Source organism: Aplysia californica, unplaced genomic scaffold (genome assembly GCF_000002075.1).
Source record: "Aplysia californica isolate F4 #8 unplaced genomic scaffold, AplCal3.0 scaffold00207, whole genome shotgun sequence".
Lineage (NCBI taxonomy): Eukaryota > Metazoa > Mollusca > Gastropoda > Aplysiida > Aplysiidae > Aplysia > Aplysia californica.
This window is the reverse complement of record NW_004797477.1, coordinates 202,284-222,759: the sequence shown is the minus strand read 5'-3', so window position 1 is coordinate 222,759 and position 20,476 is coordinate 202,284. Positions and strand designations below refer to the sequence as shown.

General features: G+C 40.6%; 2 protein-coding genes across 2 annotated transcripts in view; one reads left to right on the top strand and one right to left on the bottom strand.

The window, feature by feature from the left end:
- Positions 1-1,786: 1,786 nt before the first annotated feature.
- On the bottom strand, positions 1,787-12,252 carry LOC101849846 (adaptin ear-binding coat-associated protein 1). Its single transcript, XM_005099251.3, has 8 exons — positions 12,143-12,252; positions 10,599-10,699; positions 9,952-10,056; positions 8,822-8,903; positions 7,189-7,297; positions 6,404-6,610; positions 4,988-5,115; positions 1,787-2,485 (listed from the first exon to the last, which is right to left on the bottom strand). Exons 1-8 carry the CDS (start codon positions 12,232-12,234, stop codon positions 2,434-2,436), a joined length of 876 nt encoding a protein of 291 aa, XP_005099308.1. The 5' UTR covers positions 12,235-12,252; the 3' UTR covers positions 1,787-2,433.
- A 443-nt stretch (positions 12,253-12,695) lies between these two features.
- LOC101852179 (forkhead-associated domain-containing protein 1) overlaps positions 12,696-20,476 on the top strand; it is a gene marked incomplete in the record, with an annotated part of 52,489 nt that continues 44,708 nt past the window's right edge. Inside the window, 2 exon segments of the mRNA XM_013083047.2 lie at positions 12,696-13,123; positions 14,071-14,277. Coding sequence (XP_012938501.1) covers positions 13,025-13,123; positions 14,071-14,277 — 306 coding nt within the window.

Sequence of the window (20,476 nt, the reverse complement as noted above, 5' to 3'; positions counted from 1 at the left end):
ACACACATACATTGATCATACATATCACACATACATATCACAACAGGAACCAGTGCTGCTATCACATGACAATCTCATTGTTATCCGGCATCACAATCTGGCCGGACGCCGACATCAAAGTCTCGCCGGATGCCGACATCAGTCTCACGGGATGCCAATCACTTAATTATCAGAGACTGCTAACATGGAACAACAAAAATATTGTAGTTGTAGTCAATTACTTAACATTAATCAAAGTTATACATTCTACTTACAGTACAGGTAATACCACTGAGATAAAAGATTGAAGGAAACACACAAGATAGATACAGGTGAGAATTTGTAAAGTCATGCACACTTTTTTTAAACAGACGTACACACACATACCCACATATATTATATATATAATATACCCATGTATACACAATTCTTTCCTGGTACAAAACCTTTTGCCATTAACGTTGCAACTAAAGTAGCTCCCTGCGCCCCCCCCCCCCCCGCCCCCCAATGCCCACAAGCATCATTCTGTCACCACTGTCCTCGTCTGTATTGACATTCTCTGGGATGTTGATAAAATACTGTATGTGAGCATACACCGACTTTCTGATACCTACAAGAACTCTCCAACTTTCTTATGATGAATTCATTCAGCATATTTTTGTCGCGATACGGTGGAATCAGGCACTCGTCAATTTTTGGGCGTGTGGAGTTATTGCTATCATCTTAAATCTTGTTCATTTGTCTTGTTTTCGCTGAAAAAAATTTCCATTTATCTTGGATGCAAGTTGGGATATTGGCAATGGAAGGAGGAGTCACCTCGTTTCAGAGGTAAATTTAACTAGAAAATGGCTGCCAAAGTTTGGTAACTTCAATAGCTTCAGAGTCCTTGAAAAATGAAATATTACATATTTTACGGCTTTAATCAACGTTTTTCCAGTAAAAATCATATATGGAAATATATTTCTTTAAATTATGGATATTAAAACGTGTTGAGCAAAACATTTTTTAAATATTATAAATTTGCCAAAGCGGTCGAAAAATGCCTTTTTCTTTGCTTTCATTATTTCGACGAGCACCTGATTTCACCATGCTGCCTCACATATGGCACAAACTGTACTTATGAGAATCTGACGTGTGTGTGTATGCTGTAGTTTCAGTGATAAAGAGCTGACGTGTGTGTGTATGCTGTAGTTTCAGTGATAAAGAGCTGACGTGTGTGTGTATGCTGTAGTTTCAGTGATAAAGAGTTTCCAAACTAAAAAAAACGGCACAACACAAAACCAACCATAACCTGGCCACTGTTTACGATAAAGGGACGTAACCAAGGTAAAAAAAGCAACAAACCCAGTTTGGTCTCGGTTCATCGCGTGGCTACACAACAAAGTGTATCTGACCCCTGAGACACCTAGACTACTTTGGTGCCTGCAAACAATTAGTTAGGCCAGGTAAGAAGGTTATAAACATTTCCACACAACCGCTCACACCTCAACCAAAGACCAGTCCCCCCCCCCCTCTCCCCACCTCCCCAACCCCACGTCCCACATGTCCAGACTGACCATTTTCTCCAGTGGCCGATGAATGCAATAAGTAGAACTGAAGCCTTGTCTAGAGGGGAGTACATGAGGGAGGTGAAGTCTATGATTGACAGATGAGAGAGGGGAAGATGAGAGAGGGGAAGTGTAGGATTGACAGATGGGAGACTGGAGTCATATAATCACTTACAAGTCAAACCCCACACACAGTGGTTGGAGCAGGATGGCACACACACAGACACACACACTGGTTGGCGCAGGATGGCAGACCCCTCCCCACACACACACACAAGTTGGAATCCCACAGAGAGGAAATAGACAGCCATGCACTCACTAAGACTAGATCTATGATTTTAAGTTAGAACAAAGTACAGGGTAGAGAAAACACAACATATCATCTCCTGTAGCTATCACCCCAAAACGTTGCTGGCTAAAGGGGCTCTGGAGAAACCGTGACTGGCCTAGCCAACCAACGGCGGATAAATCATGCTATGAGACAAACAGAGGACTGATTCAAACGGAAAAATAACCCGTCACTAATCTGTCTAAAATTACAACAACCAATCAATGCACTCGATTCACTATACACCAAATCAAAAAGTTTGCGCTTGGATAAAAATCACATTGCACTCTCTCACGTTCCCTTAATTAATTAAGACTTCCGAAGAATCGGGAACAGGACATTTTAAAAGAGGATCATACACAACATACACGTCCCCACATTTTTAGGAGGGTCAAAATCAAACACAGCATAAGTAAAGGTTACCCCTGGCACTGTCACTCCCACACACACACGAGTTGAAATATTGGGAAAACATGACGAGCATGCCGAGAACAGATGGGCTGACTCTACAGTAAATTGCACTAAGAGTGAGGAAACAAGACAACAAAAGATGAATAGATATAATAGAGCTCAGCAGCATCAAAACTGCACCCAGTCACCCCCACTGTTGTTGGAAGACGACGCTTGAGATCTGTCGAGGGAAACAAGATGTGTCCGAGTTAAGACTTTATTTCTACACACAGCCAGCACCATACTGTCCCATAACTGCCAACTCTTCAAAACCAAAAAAAAAAACCAACAACAGACTGCACCAACGTGGCCGGTCAAGATGATGGGCACTGGCCATGTTAACTCCCCTCAACACACATTGATTTTCTGCGTCCGATGAATAAATAATTGAAGCTATTTAAAGTAGACCTGCAGTAAAAGATCTCTCCATCTCTCCAACTAACTGAAGAAATTCATTTCATTATATTTATTATTTGCAAATTTAATCTTGACAGTTCATATAACAGTAGTCACCGCCTAAATGCACGCTGCTCGGGGGGCTCCTTAGCGTGTGTTTACACGGAGCGTGATTTAACATGAACCTTTGCAAAGGGAGGAAGGAACGCAGTCATGTCATTGCCTTGATATTCTAGTGACCTCCCTTTGGGGTGGGGGTCACTTTGGGCCGATAATGTGATGACACATGACTGTTTTGTGAAGGATTCCCCAAATGCAGTTAAGAATGCAAAGGCGTTGAATGGGGGAGGGGGCGCGCACACTCAATGTAATTAATATGCACTATAAACCTCGGGAACAGATAGCCTAAGAGGAAGCTGTTGGAGATCGTCATAGTCATAGAGACAATGTTCCAGCCACGTGGCTTTCCAAACGACCACCCCCGACTGTAAATTCATACGACATCAGAATCATAGATATCTCTATATTCAGAGAAACATTTCTTTTGTGATTCATTGAACAAGTACATTACAAGAAAATAAGTTCTTTGAACGCAACTGATTAGGCTTACTTGGCTAGTCATAAACCCTATTGAGGCCTATCTAGTGTTTTACGGTATTCACGCGTGTTGCGAATCAGGCCTAGGTCTAACTATACATTACATGCAGTCACCCAAACACCAGTCAGAACCCTTTTCTCAAAGATGCATTTCCAGTGACCCATCAAAACACAGTTCAGTCCCCCAATCCCCCCCCCCTCCCAACATTTAACTGACCAGCCCTAGACCGAGATATATGGGGCAGTGGAAAGTAGGGTGTGAAAACGCTGTCCATCACTCTCTTTGTTCAGCATGAGGGACACTCTCATCAAATATCCGGTTGTCTAGGCTTGTCTTCTGCAAGCTGTGCAGGTTGTAGTTATAATTTCCCCTTGCCAAACTTATTTGTCGGCGTGTTTCGCGGATCGGAGTTTGCGTTTAGAGGGAGTGGCCGTGCACTTGTACATCTAAATTATATAGTAAAGAATCCGTCAGATGATGAAAACGTGTGTTTGAGCGGAGCGTGCTTTTGTATGGCGTGCGTTTAGGCGAAGACTTCAGTATTTTCCCTTCAGCATCTGTGTATGGGAGTTATGTATGCATGAGTGGGTGAGTGTGTGTGTGTGTGTTTGTGTGCGTGAGTGAATGTTGTTCATACATGCAGTTATATAAAGCGCCGTGTTCACACGGAAGTGGGCGCTATAGAAATGATCTACATTATTACTATCATTATCCACCCCTTGGTGCTCATATGACCTTAAGTAGTTGCTAGCCCCGTTAAACCTTACAGTAGTCTCCGCCTAAACGCACGCCATACAAAAGCATGCTCCGCTCAAATGCACACTTTCGTCATTTGACAGGTTTTTTTTTACTATATAATCAAGACGTACAAACACACGCCACTTCTTCTGAGCGCACGCTTAGATCCTCGAAACACACCGACAGGTAAAGCTTGACAAGGGGACATTTTCGCAGCAGCCTACACCGCTTGCATAAGACAAGCCTAGAAAACTAGATATTTGGTATGGCTGGAAATGCATCTTTGAGAGAAGGTTTCTGACTGGTGTTTGGGTGACGGCATGTAATGTTTAGTTAGACCTAGGCTTGTGATGTGTAACATGCGTGAATGCTGTAAAACACTAGCTAGGCCTCTATAGTCAAGTAGGCCTAAGCCTTATCAGCTGCGCTTAAAGAACTTACAACGTACTTGTTCAACGAATCACAAGAGAAATGTTTCTCTGAATATAGATATCTATGATTCTGATGTCGTTCATGAATTTACGGTCAGGTGTGGTCGCTTGGAAAGCCACATGGCTGGGCCATCGTCTCTATGACTATTACCAATAGTTTCCTCTAAGGTTATCTATTCAGGACATTTTATAGCGATTATCATTACGCTGAGTCTGTCTTTTTGCCCACTCCCCTCCCATTCAACGCGTTTGTATTCTTAACCGCAGCCGGGGAATCCTTCACAGAACAGTCACGTGTTGTCACATAATCAGCCAAAGTGACTCCCACCCCCAAGGGAGGTCACTAGAATATCAAGGAATTGAAATGACAGCGTCCCTTCCTCCCTTTGCAAAGGTTTATGTAAACGCATGCTCTGTATACACACACGCTAAAGAGCCCTCCCAAGCACTGCATTTAAGCAGAGACAGTTGTACTAAAATATTTTTTTAAAATAAGACAAATAAGAAAGCTGTAGCTCACCCAGTGGCACCCGTGAAGTCTCCCCACAGGTCTGGAGGGTTCTGGGCTGTGGGCTTGAGGGGCTCGCTGGGTGGGGCAGAGGATCCCAGGTCCAGCAGTAAGTCCACGCCGCTCTGTCCTTGTTGCTGCTACAGGGGGGGGGAAAGACATTACAGTAAATAGATGACGGGAGCAACAGACAAGGTGCTCAAGCAATCATCACATGCCAGGCCTGCCAACGATTTCCTTTTTTTTTCGTAAGTTTAAAAAAAAGTTTTAGTAGAGGTTTTATGGCACTTGCAACACAATGAGGTCATATAAGTGCCAAAGATTAGAGGTGTTACAAGAGAGTAACAAACACAAAAATGAAGGAGGAGAGATAAGGACTATAGATGTTTGATAGGAAAGAAGACGCAAACCACACCAGAGCACCCGCCAACCACCCACTCATAAGAGTTTTAGGGCACTTGCAATACTATGAGGTCAAATAAGAGCCGAAGATTAGAGGTGTTACAAGGGAGAAACAAACACAAAAAAGCAGGAGGAGAGGTCTGGATGATAGACGTTTGATAGAGGTAAGAAGGAGCCAGCTATTTCAAAACCCATAGAGGATCACCCGTTACAACAAGCACAATCAAATCTAGAGTAATTCGTTCAGGAGTAGCCTGTATGTGATAAGGCTCTCACATTCCAAAATGCCCAATCCCAGAAACTTCCTACAACTGCTAGGTTTTTCACTGATGTACGCAGAGGAAACAAGTTCAAACACTGATCTGTGAAACCTTCTTATCATTTCACTTGTGACCTTCACCACAGTAGGCAAATAGTTTGTGTTCATTCACGTGAGATGTCAATCAAATAGTTTGTCTTCATTCAAGTGAGATGTCAATCAAATAGTCTGTGTTCATTCAGGTGAGATGTCAATCAAATAGTTTGTCTTCATCAAGTGAGATGTCAATCAAATAGTCTGTGTTCATTCAAGTGAGATGTCAATCAAATAGTTTGTCTTCACCAAGTGAGATGTCAATCAAATAGTTTGTCTTCATCAAGTGAGATGTCAATCAAATAGTTTGTGTTCATTCAAGTGAGATGTCAATCAAATACTTTGTGTTCATTCAAGTGAGATGTCAATCAAATAGTTTGTGTTCATTCAAGTGAGATGTCAATCAAATAGTTTGTGTTCATTCAAGTGAGATGTCAATCAAATAGTTTGTCTTCATCAAGTGAGACGTCAATCCCATAGTTTGTCTTCATCAAGTGAGATGTCAATCAAACAGTTTGTGTTCATTCAAGTGAGATGTCAATCAAAAAGTTTGTGTCACATTAGGCGTCAATCAAATAGTTTGTGTTTATGTGAGGCATCAATAGCATAAAATATCCAATCTAAAAAAAAAAGCACTTGATCTCAAAAGCTGATATTGCGGCTCGTGCACTTACTGTCTGGAATGTGCTCGAGGCCGGGGGAGCGATCATGTGACTAGCGGCAGGCTGTGGCGACGAGGAGGAGGAGGAGGAGGAGGAGGCCGAGGAGGCGCCTGAGGGCGGGGGTATCCTCACTCCACCGGGGGGAGGGGGCAGGAAGCCCAGCGCACCCCCAGATTTGGCTGCTGGTTTGTTGCGCGGCCTTGCATCGCCTTTCTTTGTCTGAAACAGTTGGAGCAAAGAGATTATGATAAACATGTTAAAACAACAGAGGGAAGGAAAACAAGTAGGACCTACCAGTCGTGGCGCCATCCACAAACCTATTTTTAGTTTTTTAGTTTTTGTTAGGCTTTACGGCACTCGCAACTACCTAGGGGGGGTAAAAAAGGCTGTAGTGATCCAACTAGGACACGAGGTCACTGATTTCAAGCATGGAGCGGACGCCCCGCAGAGGGATGATACAAGAAAATCGGACTCACTTGGGCGTCACAGGTCAATTGTAAAGAGAGCAGTAACAATAATATGTGAAGTGTGCTGACAAAATGAGATACTTCTCGGATTTGAGCCCTACGGAAATCGATATTAAATCACGCTTATAGGAGAAGTTTTTACCATTTATAGGTATTAAATTATTAAGTATGGAATAATAAAAGGCATGTTATACATAAAGAATATGGCATCAATAGAAATTTTACAAATTTGACCCAAGTGTCAATTTTTGGCCAATATCTCCATTTGTGGATTGTGAGAAGTAACTCATTTTGTCAACATGTCTCACATTAGGTCATTGTGACACATACCCCGAGGTTCAGTCTGATTGTCTGCCCTTCTTTGAACCCCAGATCTAACTTTGGCGCTGCTTCCAAAGACTTGGCATTGCTGGCTTCTTCTGCCTCTTGTTTCAGCCACCTGAAAGGAAACATTTTAAAGAATCTATGTGAGGCAGCGTGGCGAAATCAGGCGCTCGTCAAAATAATGAAATCAAATAAAACGGCATTCTTCTGAGTGTTAGGTAATTTTTTTTTAATTTTATATTTTTGGCTCAACATCTTTTATGTCCTCTAAACACACATTTCTGAGTAAATGTTACCAAAAAATGTTCATTAAAGGCACAAAAAACATAAATTTCCAGTTTCCAAGGGCTCCCAAGTCTGGAAGTCACCAAACTTAGGCGGACATTTTTTTCTATAGTTTTACCTCTGACCCCAGGCCCTACCACCTTCAATCGCAAATATCTCGACTTCAATTCAAGATAGAGAGGTACTTTTTTCGCCAAATATAAAACCAAAAAAACCCCCCAAAGCTTTAAGATGGTATTAATAACTCTGTGTATGCCCAAAAATTGACGAGTGCCTGATTCCAGCACGCCATGACACATATGGGAAACCACATGGCCAGAAACATTTCAAACAGTCTATGGGAAACAGCATGAAATGGCGAGAGGTTTGTCGCAGCCAGCTGCTTCAAGACGTTGTTTTTAGTTTTAGTAGAATTTTTACAGCGCTCGCAACTGCATAAGGTCATATGAGCCCCAAGGGGTGGATGTCAACAGAGAAGTCCATACAGGGAACTCGGCCCATTCTGCTCACCTCTCTACTAGCCTCAAGATCACAAAGAAGGGGACAAACATGTCAAACAATCTATGGGAAATAGCATGAAAAGGCTAGAGGCTTGTTGCATTCAGCTGCTTCAGGACGTAGGGCAAAACCTCACATTTCCTCCAACCTGTGCCCTTGCACTCACAAAGTGATGAACACTTAGGAAATAAAGCTGCAACACGAAAGTTGGGTCCACCCACTTGCAGGGCTTGGCTTGATAGCTAGGGAAATATGTGCCTCATTTTTATATGGAGCAACACTTGGAGTACCCACCTAACTTTTTTAACACTTCAAAAAAGAAAAAAAAAAAACCTTGATTATCTTTGAACTAATATCACACAAAAGAGCGTTTTTTCTGTAAGAGTTTAACGGCACTTGCAACAGAATAGGGACATAAGTGCTCAAGATTAGAGGTGTTACTAGAGAGTAACAAACACAAAAAAAGGAGAGATCAGGACGATAGATGTTTGATAGGAAATTAGTGTTGAAGACCGTGGAGAAAAACTAGCGGGATGAAGAAAACAGGGAGACAGCAGAACACCATGCAATCATTAGGAAGCGAGAAATGGGGATAGAGAGGGGAGAAGGAAGAAAGGAACGATTATCTGGAAAGGAAAGACGTTGCCATAATCAGACAGCCACCGGAACAATCAGTATGGATACCTTGCAGGCTTTGGTGCTGGGGGGAACTGAGCACTTATGGACCTGTCCGGTGTGCAATGACGTTGCAAAGGACAGGTAATACACGTAATTAGGAGCAAACCACACCAGAACATCCGCCAACCACAAACACACAAAAGTATGGAGTCACTCGTCATCTCAGGGACATACTTACTTGAAATGGTCTTGGATGGCGACGTTGAGGTCAAAGGAATCTGATCTGTCGTGGAAGCCAATTCCTATAAATGCGCTCCGTCCTGTGGAATGTACATCGTTGTGCTACTAGACAGGTAAAATGACAAAACACTATAAAGGGTGCAGTCACGGTATATGGAAGGATCTCAGCCCGATTTGCTTGTTCTGGTAAAGTTTTAGGGCTTGCAACTGCATTTGCCACAAGAGCGCCAAGGGGTGGACGTCAACAGAGAAGTCCAAATGGGAAGTCCATGGCTTACTTTGCTCACCTCTCTAGCTTCAACAGCACAAAGTCTGCTTCGACAGTCAGGGCACCGCGGAAATAGCACTTTTACAAGAGTGTGACAAACATACAAAAGAAGTAGAGGCAAAATGATGATAGTAAGGACGAGGAAAGAAAAAGCAGCAGTTCCCCCTAACAAACAATTACAGACTACGAGAGAATAATAAATAACAATAATAAATTGTATTTATATAGCGCATTTCCACACAAATAAGGGCTCAATGCCCTGTACAATAATACAAAGAACTTAATGCAGCGCACAGCTTCTGGATATTAATCCTCTTTCTTTCTCTCTCTCTCTCTCTCACTCCGTCTGTCTCTCTCTCCCTCCCTCTCTTTCTCACTCTCTCCAGTACATCCTTGAGTAAAGACAATCCCACACTACTTACCCAGACAACCCTTGTACACATTGACGACATCACACAGTCATAAATTGTTATAGAACAGAACAGCAATAAATGATACTGAGAGATCATAATAAATACTGAGTGAGCATAGCGTTTGAAGTGCTCAATTGAATTTTTTTGTTAAAGTGGTAGACTCCCGGTTGATGAGCTGGTAAAGCCTTCCACAGAGAGGAGGCGGGGTGTGAAAAAGCTCTCCCTCCGAGTCTCTGACTTTTGCTTCGGACGGGTCTTACAAGTCTTTTTTTCGCCGAACTTAAAGGCCGAGATGGTATTAAAATATTTGATGACCATGTCACAAAGATATGATTGTGCAATGTTGTGGACGCACTTAAAACAAAGAACAATTATATTGTACTTAATTCGTGCTTTCACCGGGAGCCAGTGTTGTAGAATTAGCATTGGTGTTACATGTGAACTTACCACTGCCGTCTTTGATTCTGATCACAAAGTAACGACTGGAATCCATCACTGGCTCTACCGCGATCCCCGGGTATGCGTCCACCGGACACTGTGCGAACAGCTCACCTAAGATGAACAGTAAGATATAACAGGCACATGATGACATATAAATAAACAAAAGAAACATATTGTATATTTTCAACATAATATATGCTGCCTGAGCAAAGACTGTTCCTATGCTCACGAATGCGAGAAACACTTTTGTTCTTTTACAATCCACACCAGACCCAAAGGTGACTTTCACTTTTACAAATTATACTGTACCGAGTCTATTATCAATAGCTGGCAAAGGTCACTCTTTAAAGAAATAATACACTGCTTATTATGGCTTATATAATTATGTTATGAATTATTTTTTAAAATTCAATAAGCCTGTTGCAGATTTGAAGCCTTTTGTGCAGTTTTAAAGACTAGCCAACAAATGACAATGAGTGCCGTGAAGTTTGTTTCAGTAGTTAGAACACAACTTCCAAAGAAGGAATAAACTTCGTGTTATTCGCTGATTTCTATTCACTAATTACACTGCACAGACTCCCATCAAGCATTCTGCAACAAAAATTAAAGAAAAGATGGAAGAAAACAAAGGAAATAAGAAGCTCATCACTCACCACTGTTCTTATCCTCCAACTTCAAGAATAACTCCTTCTCCAGAGAGACAATGCGCAATCTCCCTGTCCAGTCAGGGGCATCCAACTTCCACTCATCAGCTCTGCAACAACAGTCACATGGTGCAAAGATTTATAACTGATTAGATTAGATCTACTTCAACTTCAAACTTCAAATATAAAACACGAATATTTTCCATGTGATGGGAGCAACTGGTGAATCGACATTTATTGTATTGCACTGAACCTTAAGCACCTGATACACGCAAGACGACAAATTGTGTCAGATTCGTCGTGCGAGAACTGTCCGTTTTATCAAGCTGTGTAGTCTGTTTTAAGACGTTCCGATCTATCCTCCAGTTTTCTTACGATCAGGGAGATACTTATTCTTTGACTTGATTGCAGATGTGCAACTTACCGGGTGACCTTGATACACAACTTCACAATTGACAAAGTCTAAATATTTATATAAATACATTTTTGCTAAAATTTAATATTATTAATAACGCATCAATTCAAGTTTCTGAGGGCAACTTTGCTTATTTTGAGACGCTCATTCCGAATATGAAATCAGTAGGCCTATTTATCTGCAATAATTATTAAAAATATTTTGAGCCCTAGATTCTAGATGTAAGTTTAATCCTGTGCACCGTTTAAAGTGATCCTAGATTTAGATCTAGTTCAAAGAGCATCTCCCCCAAATCTGACCATGATCGCATGGAAAATATCAAGCAGAGCTTGATTTCTCGACCGAGTCTCCAAGCCCAAGCCATCGTCCAATTTTTGTACAATTTTGTGGTTGCATCTGACGATTTGTCTCATGATCAATAGATTGTCCAGTTTTTGTACAATCATTGTAACAATGACAAAGTCAATTTATCGTTGCGCGTAAAGTTGGTCTTTTAGTTGGCGCTTTTTCGGTAGATCCCACCCCGCAATTTTATTCACGGGTTTGGGCCACAAGAGTAGGGGGTTTCAGGGGGGCATTGCCCCCCTGACCTAATAAAAAATAGGAAGGGGGGTTTCAGGGGGGCATAATTTAATGTTTTGCAGTTGTTAGGTTTGATATCTTAGCTCACCGCGAATCAAACATCATATAGATCTAGATCTAGATCTAGATGTAGGTCAGGCTCAAATAAGGGGGGTGGGAACTACCGAAAAAGCACCTTTTAGTCTAGGCTAGAGACTAGAAGAGGGCTGAGGGACTTGCACCCACCACTCTGTCGGAGTAGATTCTAGAACTTAAATCTAGATCTATTGTTGTGTGTTATCTGGTTATGCATATCTTGATCTAGAGATCTATTCTAGATCTAAAAATCTAGACTAAAACCTAGATTAGATCTAAATATCTAGAGATCTATCAAGAGGCTGTGAGTTTCAGTTGACGCATTTTGAACTGAACTTGAACATTCGACACTTCACTTCATCATTTTTTTACAAAGACAGAGAGGCAGCTCAGTTCATGCACTTTAAACAAAATAACCATAAAGAGAAGATAATTAATGTAACATGAGATATTTTAATGATTGTTAAGATCAATAAATTACCTGTATCCTCTATTTGACGGTCGAGGGGGTATTTTATACACAAGAACTTCATTTTTAACACACAATACTCTTTCGTAGGCGGTGTCTGCCATGATTAAAGCAAATATATTAAAAACTATGATGAAAAAGAGCGCAACAGTTCAAAGTTGAGAGGATGCTGCGTAAGAAAAATAATAAATTATAAATATATTTAAATATCAATAAAAATGGTTAAATTTGACTTATTATAAACAAATCGGTGATTACTAAAAAAAATAGCATTGCATTCATCAAAGATTGTGCTCTAATATGTCAACACAAGTTTTTAGAGGGCAGCTGTTGACTTGAGTTGAGAATACTCTCTAACTAATTTTATCACAAATGAGAGAAAAAAATCTACCATCCCCCTAAAAGTAATTATTGTTGATTGTAAACAACAGTAAATAAACTGAACATAAGGATGAATTATATGAAGAATGAAATAGATTTGTCTTAAAATGTATTTCAAAATTTAAAAACGAAGTTTTGTTTCTAGGTTTCGAGAGTAATTGTGTTTGGTTGTTATGACTAGTGATGAAAGGGAGTTGATCGAACTGGACTACCAGCACGATCGAAACATGGTGCCTATGGACATTCTGAGCGTGCTATTTTACGATTGTTTATGATGCTTTGGGTGTGGTCTTGTGTTTTCCTGGACGTTTTATATGCATTAGTGAAACCTATGCAAATCACCGGTGAATCTAGCAGAGACGCCGCTTAGTTTTACATCGCGAAAGTGATCTTTTTTAGCAATTGTCCCACGAGAGATTATTTGGGGTACCGCAGGGGTTAATCCCATCATAAAAATTTTCGCTTGACTGATCAATCCGAGATAACTATATTGTTTTTAAGCTACTGTGCAATATGGTGAAATCGTATCTGAAGGGTGCCGATGGGACGCTGTTTCCACTTCTCCCAAAAGTCACCACAGTTGGGAGAGAAAATTGTGATTTCACCATTCAAGTGAGTATGGCGTTTATGATCGTAGGCCTACTTACACATTCCTACCTTTCAGAACTGCGATGCAAATTGTTCTCTGGTTTACGTTTAAAGTTTCCGCTAAGAATATGATGTAATCATCTTGAATTGCAGCATGAATGTTTTGTAATTGACGCATTATAAGCCTTATTCTGATTAATATATTAACACATGCCATTGGAATCCAGCTTGTTGCTTTTCTATGATGCTTTGGTCAGTCCTTCCTTTTGCTCAATGTAAGAGGTATAGAGTGATGTTATTAGTGTTAAGAATCACTTTGAATTATGTGTCTATTTCAGTATATGCTTTAAGAGTTCTTTTCCAGAGTAAAACTCACTCATTTAGATAATTTCTTGTCTGCCCAATCCATCTGCAACTTCAGATGTCAGTATCAGATTGTGCATTGCAGTCATGTCACATTATATATAGATCTATATATTATACAGATTCTCCAGAATTTTGTAAAGTTAAGTTTCTCTATTGGGTGTATTCATCTTTTTTTTTCTTAACCTGTAATTTGATGTGACTTTAGCATGGCATATATGCTGCACATTCACCTGGTCTTTTAATAAATATCTTCTACTCACATGATACACAAATACGAAGGCTCACCTATTCTCACACTGTCTCGCATGCAAACACATATATACAAACACACACTCACACACACACACACACACAAACACACACACACACACACAAACACACACACACACATAGACAAACACACACACACACACATAGACAAACACATGCCTAGTCATGGCAGAACAACTTTCAAGAATTATCTATTCTTGTAGTTTGTCTCTCTCATCATATGGATATTTAGTGAGTGGGAAGAAGTTCTGGAATAAATTTGCACATAGATCTATATATATATAATTTTGAATAATGTGATTTTAAGAATATTTCTTTTTCTGTGTCTTGAACAGCTTCCTGGTGTGGACTATCAACATTGTGTAATAGAATACAGCGAGCATGATGACTGTTTTGTCATTCAAGACTTGAACACTGCTCAGGGAACGTATGTCAACGACGTGCGTGTTCAGAATGCAGCTGTGCGACTGGCTCCTGGTGATCACATCAGATTTGGCTACAATGGTCAGCCATTTGAGCTGCAGGTCGACTCTGTGACACAGGTAAAAATTTATTTTTGTTCGCTGTTTACAGATCATTTTTCTCCCCTCTCTCAAATGTATTGCTTTCTTTGAAATGCCATGCAAAATATAGTAGCCCTACTCCTGCTTGTAATTAATTCTAACCCACGTAATTGCATAATTATACTCATTCTCTATTTATACCCAAGTCATGGACAGATTTCAAGGTGTTTAGTGAAGAAAAGCAATAAATATATGTGAGGCATTGTGGTAGAATCAGGCGCTGGTCAAAATAACAAAATTGAAGAAACAGGCATTTTCCCACTAGTTTCGCAATTTTAATCAAATTTTTGTTTGTTTGTTCAACTCTTTAATGTCCAAATAAAAACACGTTTTCATTTGAATTATTATTTAATTGAAAAACCTTGATTAAAAGCTCAAAGTATGCAATTTTTCAGATTTCAAGGACTCTTTAGCTATTGAAATTACCAATCTTTGGCAGCCCTGTTCTCACTTTTTTTCCCCCGTAAAGCCAAGTGAACTTACCTCTTTCAATCACAAATATCTTCACTTCTGCTCAAGATAGATGGGTATTTTTTTTTCATCCAAAGCAAGATAAACACACAAGAAGCTTTAAGATGATACCAGGTAATAACTCCTCATGCACAAAAATTGACGAGCGCCTGATTCCACCATGTCGTGACACATATTACATTTTGCCATCTGGCTCTTGCAGCTGTGGGGTTCAAAGATTAATGCGGTGTGTAAGAGGGGCAAGTGCAGAATGTAGGCCTACCGCCAATAGTAGCCTACAGATCTGTTCATCATATGGAAACATATTACAACGATTGAAACTTTTGTGTAAGTATGATGGATTTATGCAATGAGAAAGTTTTGATGTTGAGTATGATAATAAAACAATATGATATAATAAATGCAGCTTGGTTTTCATTTTACTATCTTTCTTAAGTTTTATAGTGCCTTTTTTCTGTTAGGATCACCTTACATTTTTATCTGATTTTTGGTGGGTATTCTCTATCAGTGTTAATTTGTTATGGTAGCAGCCAAGATATTCAAGAATTATTTTGAAAATTCTGTAAAAGGTTATCAGGAGACTGTGGATTCCTTGGCTGTAGCCAGTGTTGTGTTATTGTTATTCTGTTCATATCTTTAAAGTTGCACCTTGAATAAAAGAGACAATCAAAATTTTGGTGACTACAGTCAAAAATTGTTTGGAGTTGCAGGCTAAAGTCCGTCGAAAATCTGTAAAGAGAAGTAAGGTATGTTCTTTCAGTGCACTAAAGTGTAGAAAATAACAGTTTGTGACTTTTTAGGATTATGGACATTTTACTATCTGAGTATAAATATAGAACCTGAAAACAAACTACATTTCCCAAAATATGCCTTTAAGGAGTAAATTTTCAAAAAACATGTTGGAGTTGGGACACAAATCAGAAGCCTCCTTGTAGTATGTTGATTTATCTTGTTGGTTTTTTTTTTCTTGTGAAAGAATCCAGAGTTGCAAACTTGTTTGATTGAAAGTATTTGGTGTATTTATCTAAATGGTAATTTTTATCTTCCGAAATGTTTTTGGTCATAGTTGTATTGAAAATGGAAGGAGAAGGTGGGTGGGGCTTGATGGGTTAACCGGGGAAGATTTTAAAAAAATTTTCTATTAAACTGGTGATTTGTTTTTTGTTTTTTTGTTCAATACTTTGTGAGTAGTTTTTACTCCGCAGATTCATTATCTCTGTTAACAATTGTACTTTACAATCTGGTCAAAATATGGAGTAAAATTATACACATTTTAAAAATGAAAGACAGAACTATCGGTGCCATAAAGTTGTTTTTTTCTTGATTGATGCTTCTAAGGCAAAAATGCATTACAAACTTAGGAAATATATAGGTCTGAGTGAGATTTTGAACTGGCCCATGACATTTGACGAACTCCATGCTGTAAACATTTTGTGTGTCTTGTGATTTAGTAACACTGCCAGTGTGCATCACTAGTGGGCTGTTTTATTGTGTATGATTTTTTGCTGAAGGCACTGTTGCAAGTTTCACATGTTTTTAAAAGTGTAACAAAGCTTTTACTAATATATATATTATTATTATGTTCACTTGATTCTTTAAAATGTTGGCACAAGCATTACTAACGACAAATCACGAGTCCGTGTAACTAAAAAATAATTGCAGGAAAACTGTTCCAAAGTGGCGTCTTAATAAATGATTTTGAATGGATCTGAAAATAATCTTGAACATTTTATAATTATGGTGTATAGTAACATCATTTAGCTATTGTTATGACATAGTCTTTATAAAGACGGGTGCATTTTTTCCAGCAGCTAATCATGATAACGTAATATCCTCTCCTCGAAAAATTTCTTTTCGAAAGTATATTGCCAATTCCGATGGACGCCATGAAATCATCCTTTTCCACGATCCTCGTTCCTGCTCGTCGCTGTTTTTAGAGGCCAAAACAAATGAAAGGCTGATAGAGCAATGTCAGGAACATGATGAGTAGACGACAGTACCTTCTTCCCATGCCTGTGGATACAGTCTTTAGTCTGACTCGCCACCTGAGGAGAAGCATGGGTTTGTAAGGGAATAATACACACTTACTCATCCAGGTCTCTTTTGGACAGAGTTGTCGTGTGACTCGTGGAGCCCGACTCACGGAGCGGATACTTTGTAACACACCAGCTGACTCACGGAGTGGATATAAAAAAAACTTTGTAACACACCAGCCGACTCACGGAGCGGGTACTTTGTAATGTACCAGCCGACTCACGGAGTGGATACTTTGTATTGTAATACACCAGCCGACTCACGGAGTGGATATAAAAACAAAACTTTGTAATACACCAGCCGACACACGGAGTGGATATCAAAAAACAACTTTGTAATACACCAGCTGACTCACGGAGCGGGTACTTTGTAATACACCAGCTGGCTCACGGAGCGGGTACTTTTGTAATGCACCAGCCGACTCATGGAGCGGGTACTTAGGCGACTAGAACAGAAAATCCTGCTGACAATACTTTATGGATTACTATTTTATTGTATTGTCATAATCATAATAATCATAATGATATTTCACGATGATAATATAATGATCGCAATAATAATGATATATGGAATAACACTTTTCCACATTTAACCACTCAACAGTTTTCCCTTTAAGAATAACAATAGCAACTGTCTGTCTGTCTGTCTGTCTGTCTGTCTGTCTGTCTGTCTGTCTGACTGTCGGTCGGTCGGTCGGTCGGTCGGTCCGTCTGTCTGTTACGCACACTGACACAGAAACATGGAAAGAGAGAGAGAGAGAGAGAGAGAGAGAGAGAGAGAGAGAGAGAGAGAGAGAGAGAGAGAGAGAGAGAGAGAGAGAGAGAGAGAGAGAGAGAGAGAGAGTGAGAGAGAGAGACGCACGTACACACACACATACATTCACACATACACACTCACTCTCACACACACACACGTGCGCACACACACATACATAGGCCTACATTTGGAAACACAAACACACACACACACACACACACACACACACACACACACACACACACACACACACACACACTCACACACACTCACACACACACACACACACACACACACACACACACACACACACACACACACACACTTGCATCTCATACACATCATGTCTGAAAACACAAACGTGATCATTATAATATTATTTATACTATTGTCTGCGATTTGTTCGACCAGGCCTGCTATACATGGTGGAAACTATTCCACTATTGTCCTGTTGCCATTGACGGGGCTTTCTGTGCATGTCGTCCGACTCGCAGCTCGTAGATCCCTACTACTGTCTGTCTATTGACACGAGGGAACTCCTTCTTTACTACTAGCTATCTCTTTTATAGACCCAGTTTATTTGTTTTGCGCAAATCGATAATTTCATGGATACAGATCAATCCCTCCCAATAGACCAGAGAGTTGTTCAATACACGCTACCCCGGATCTTTCTGTACGGGAGGATCATTTCATGACAAGGCGTGCGTTGTCAGTCCGTTGTCCGAAATTGTGGGATAGGCCTTGTGGGTGTTGTCAGTTGGCAGAAATTGTCGTGTCAGTTGTCAAAAGTTGTCGTGTCAGTTGGCAGAAATGGTCGTGTCAGTTGGCCAAAATTGTGGACAGGCCTTGTGGGTGTTGTCAGCCGTCATAAATTGTGGACAGGCCTTGTGGGTGTTGTCAGCCGTCATAAATTGAGGACAGGCCTTGTGGGCGTTGTCAGTTGTCAGAAATTGTTGTCTCAGTTGTCAGAAATTGTGGACAGGCTTTGTGGGTGTTGTCAGTTGTCAAGAAATTGTGGACAGGCCTTGTGGGCGTTGTCAGCTGTCAGAAATTGTTGTCTCAGTTGTCAGAAATTGTGGACAGGCTTTGTGGGTGTTGTCAGTTGTCAAGAAATTGTGGACAGGCCTTGTGGGCGTTGTCAGCTGTCAGAAATTGTGAACAGGCTCTGTGGGTAATGGACAGAGAGGTCCAGGCACCAGTGGGTGGTTAGCGGGTGCTCTGGTGTGGTCTGCTCCTTCTGTCCTATCAAACATCTATCGGTGGGTGGTTGGCGGGTGCTCTGGTGTGGTTTGCTTCTTCTTTCTATCAAACATATATCTTCCTTATCTCCCCTCCTTCTTTTTATGTTTGTTACTCTCTTGTAACACCTCTAATCTTCTGGCGCTCATATGACATTATGCAGTTACGAGTGCCGTAAAACTTCTACTAAAACTAACTAAACATCTATCGTCCTTATCTTTCTTCCTTTCTTTGTGTTTGTTACTCTCTTGTAACAGCTCTAATCTTCGACGGCACTTATATGATCTTGTTGTGTTGCAAGTGCTGTAAAGCTCTTACTTACTAAAACAACAAAGGTCCAGGCACCGATGACGTGTAGTAATGTCCGCCACAAGGTTGTTGTCTCTTGCGTCTGTAGAATTGTGTAGATTTTTATTACACCTCTTTCAAGATTGTTATACGGGGTGCCCACTACGGCTGGATCGGGCCGATCGCTCGACTCGATCGCCCGATTCGATCGCATGAAACTGAAAACAAACACGTTTGTTTTTGAGGCGATCGAGTCGGGCGATCGGCTCTATTGGCCGATCCCAGCCGTAGTGGGCACCCCGTATAAGGCTTTGAGGACTCTGTCTCCCGCTGATTGTCGCGGCCATCTCCGACCGGATTGTGCCATGTGGAGGGAGAGCCTTGGTCTTGGTGAGTCCTCATAGTCACAGAAAGCGGGGGTGGCTCACACGAGGCTGGAGGGTTGGGGGCAGAGTGATGGACTCCGGTGTCAGCCTCTTCGATGAACGGACTCAACAAAAATCGATCGTCAAGCCATTGTGGAACAGTGCGCACTGCATGTGAACGGAAGCCCCGCTTGTTTACAATGGCGTCTTAGAAGACGGACTTTCCCAAGATTAGATCTAAACGAAACTAATGAAGAACTGAACATTAAAATACTGTGACTTCAGACTCCTTAATAACATTATAACCGTGCACCCTTTAAATAATTATAAACCACCGTTGATTTTTTCATGCTCTGGTGTGGTTTGCTCCTTCTTTCCTCCCAAACATCTGTCGTCCTTATCTCTCCTCAATCCTGCCTCTTTTTTGTGTTTGTTACTCCCTTGTAGCATCTCTAATCTGTTTGCTCCTTCTTACCTATCAAACATCTATCGGCCTTATCTTTCCTCCTTGTCTTTTATTTTATGGTTGTTACTCTCTTGTAACATCTCTAATCTTTCGGCACTTATATGTCCTTATTGTGCTGCAAATGCCGCAAAACTCTTACGAAAACGAAATAAAGAAGAACTTTCCTGTTCCCATTTGGGGCTCCAGTGGCTAAGTAAGTAGTAAGTTTAGACTCAAGTAATGTCAAGCAAGTGTCGGTGACATGGGGTTTAGGTGGGCGGTTACTTGGGTGTGTCCTCCTTGAGCAGGACATGACAACCCAAGTTCAAAATGCAGGGCGCCTCACAGTGGCGACCGACAGTGCCATGGTTGTAAACTGTTCTGTATTTGTATAATATTGTGTATTTATGAATGTATTTAGATCTATGTATATATATACGTATTTATAGTCTTGTATTTATGTATGTATATGTATGTTTGCCATTGCAAACCGAAGTGCCCTTCTGGGACCAATAAAAGTGTAATTTATTATTTATTATTATTATTATTATTATTATTATTATTATTATTATTATTATTA

Excerpts from the sequence above, each read along its gene's own strand:
- LOC101849846 (XM_005099251.3), bottom strand. The coding sequence starts at position 12,234 with ATGGCAGACACCGCCTACGAAAGAGTATTGTGTGTTAAAAATGAAGTT. Across the intron at positions 10,700-12,142 it reads CCGTCAAATAGAGGATACAG|AGCTGATGAGTGGAAGTTGG; the intron begins GTAATTTATTGA and ends CTGTTGTTGCAG. Across the intron at positions 7,298-8,821 it reads GCCATCCAAGACCATTTCAA|GTGGCTGAAACAAGAGGCAG; the intron begins GTAAGTATGTCC and ends GTTTCCTTTCAG.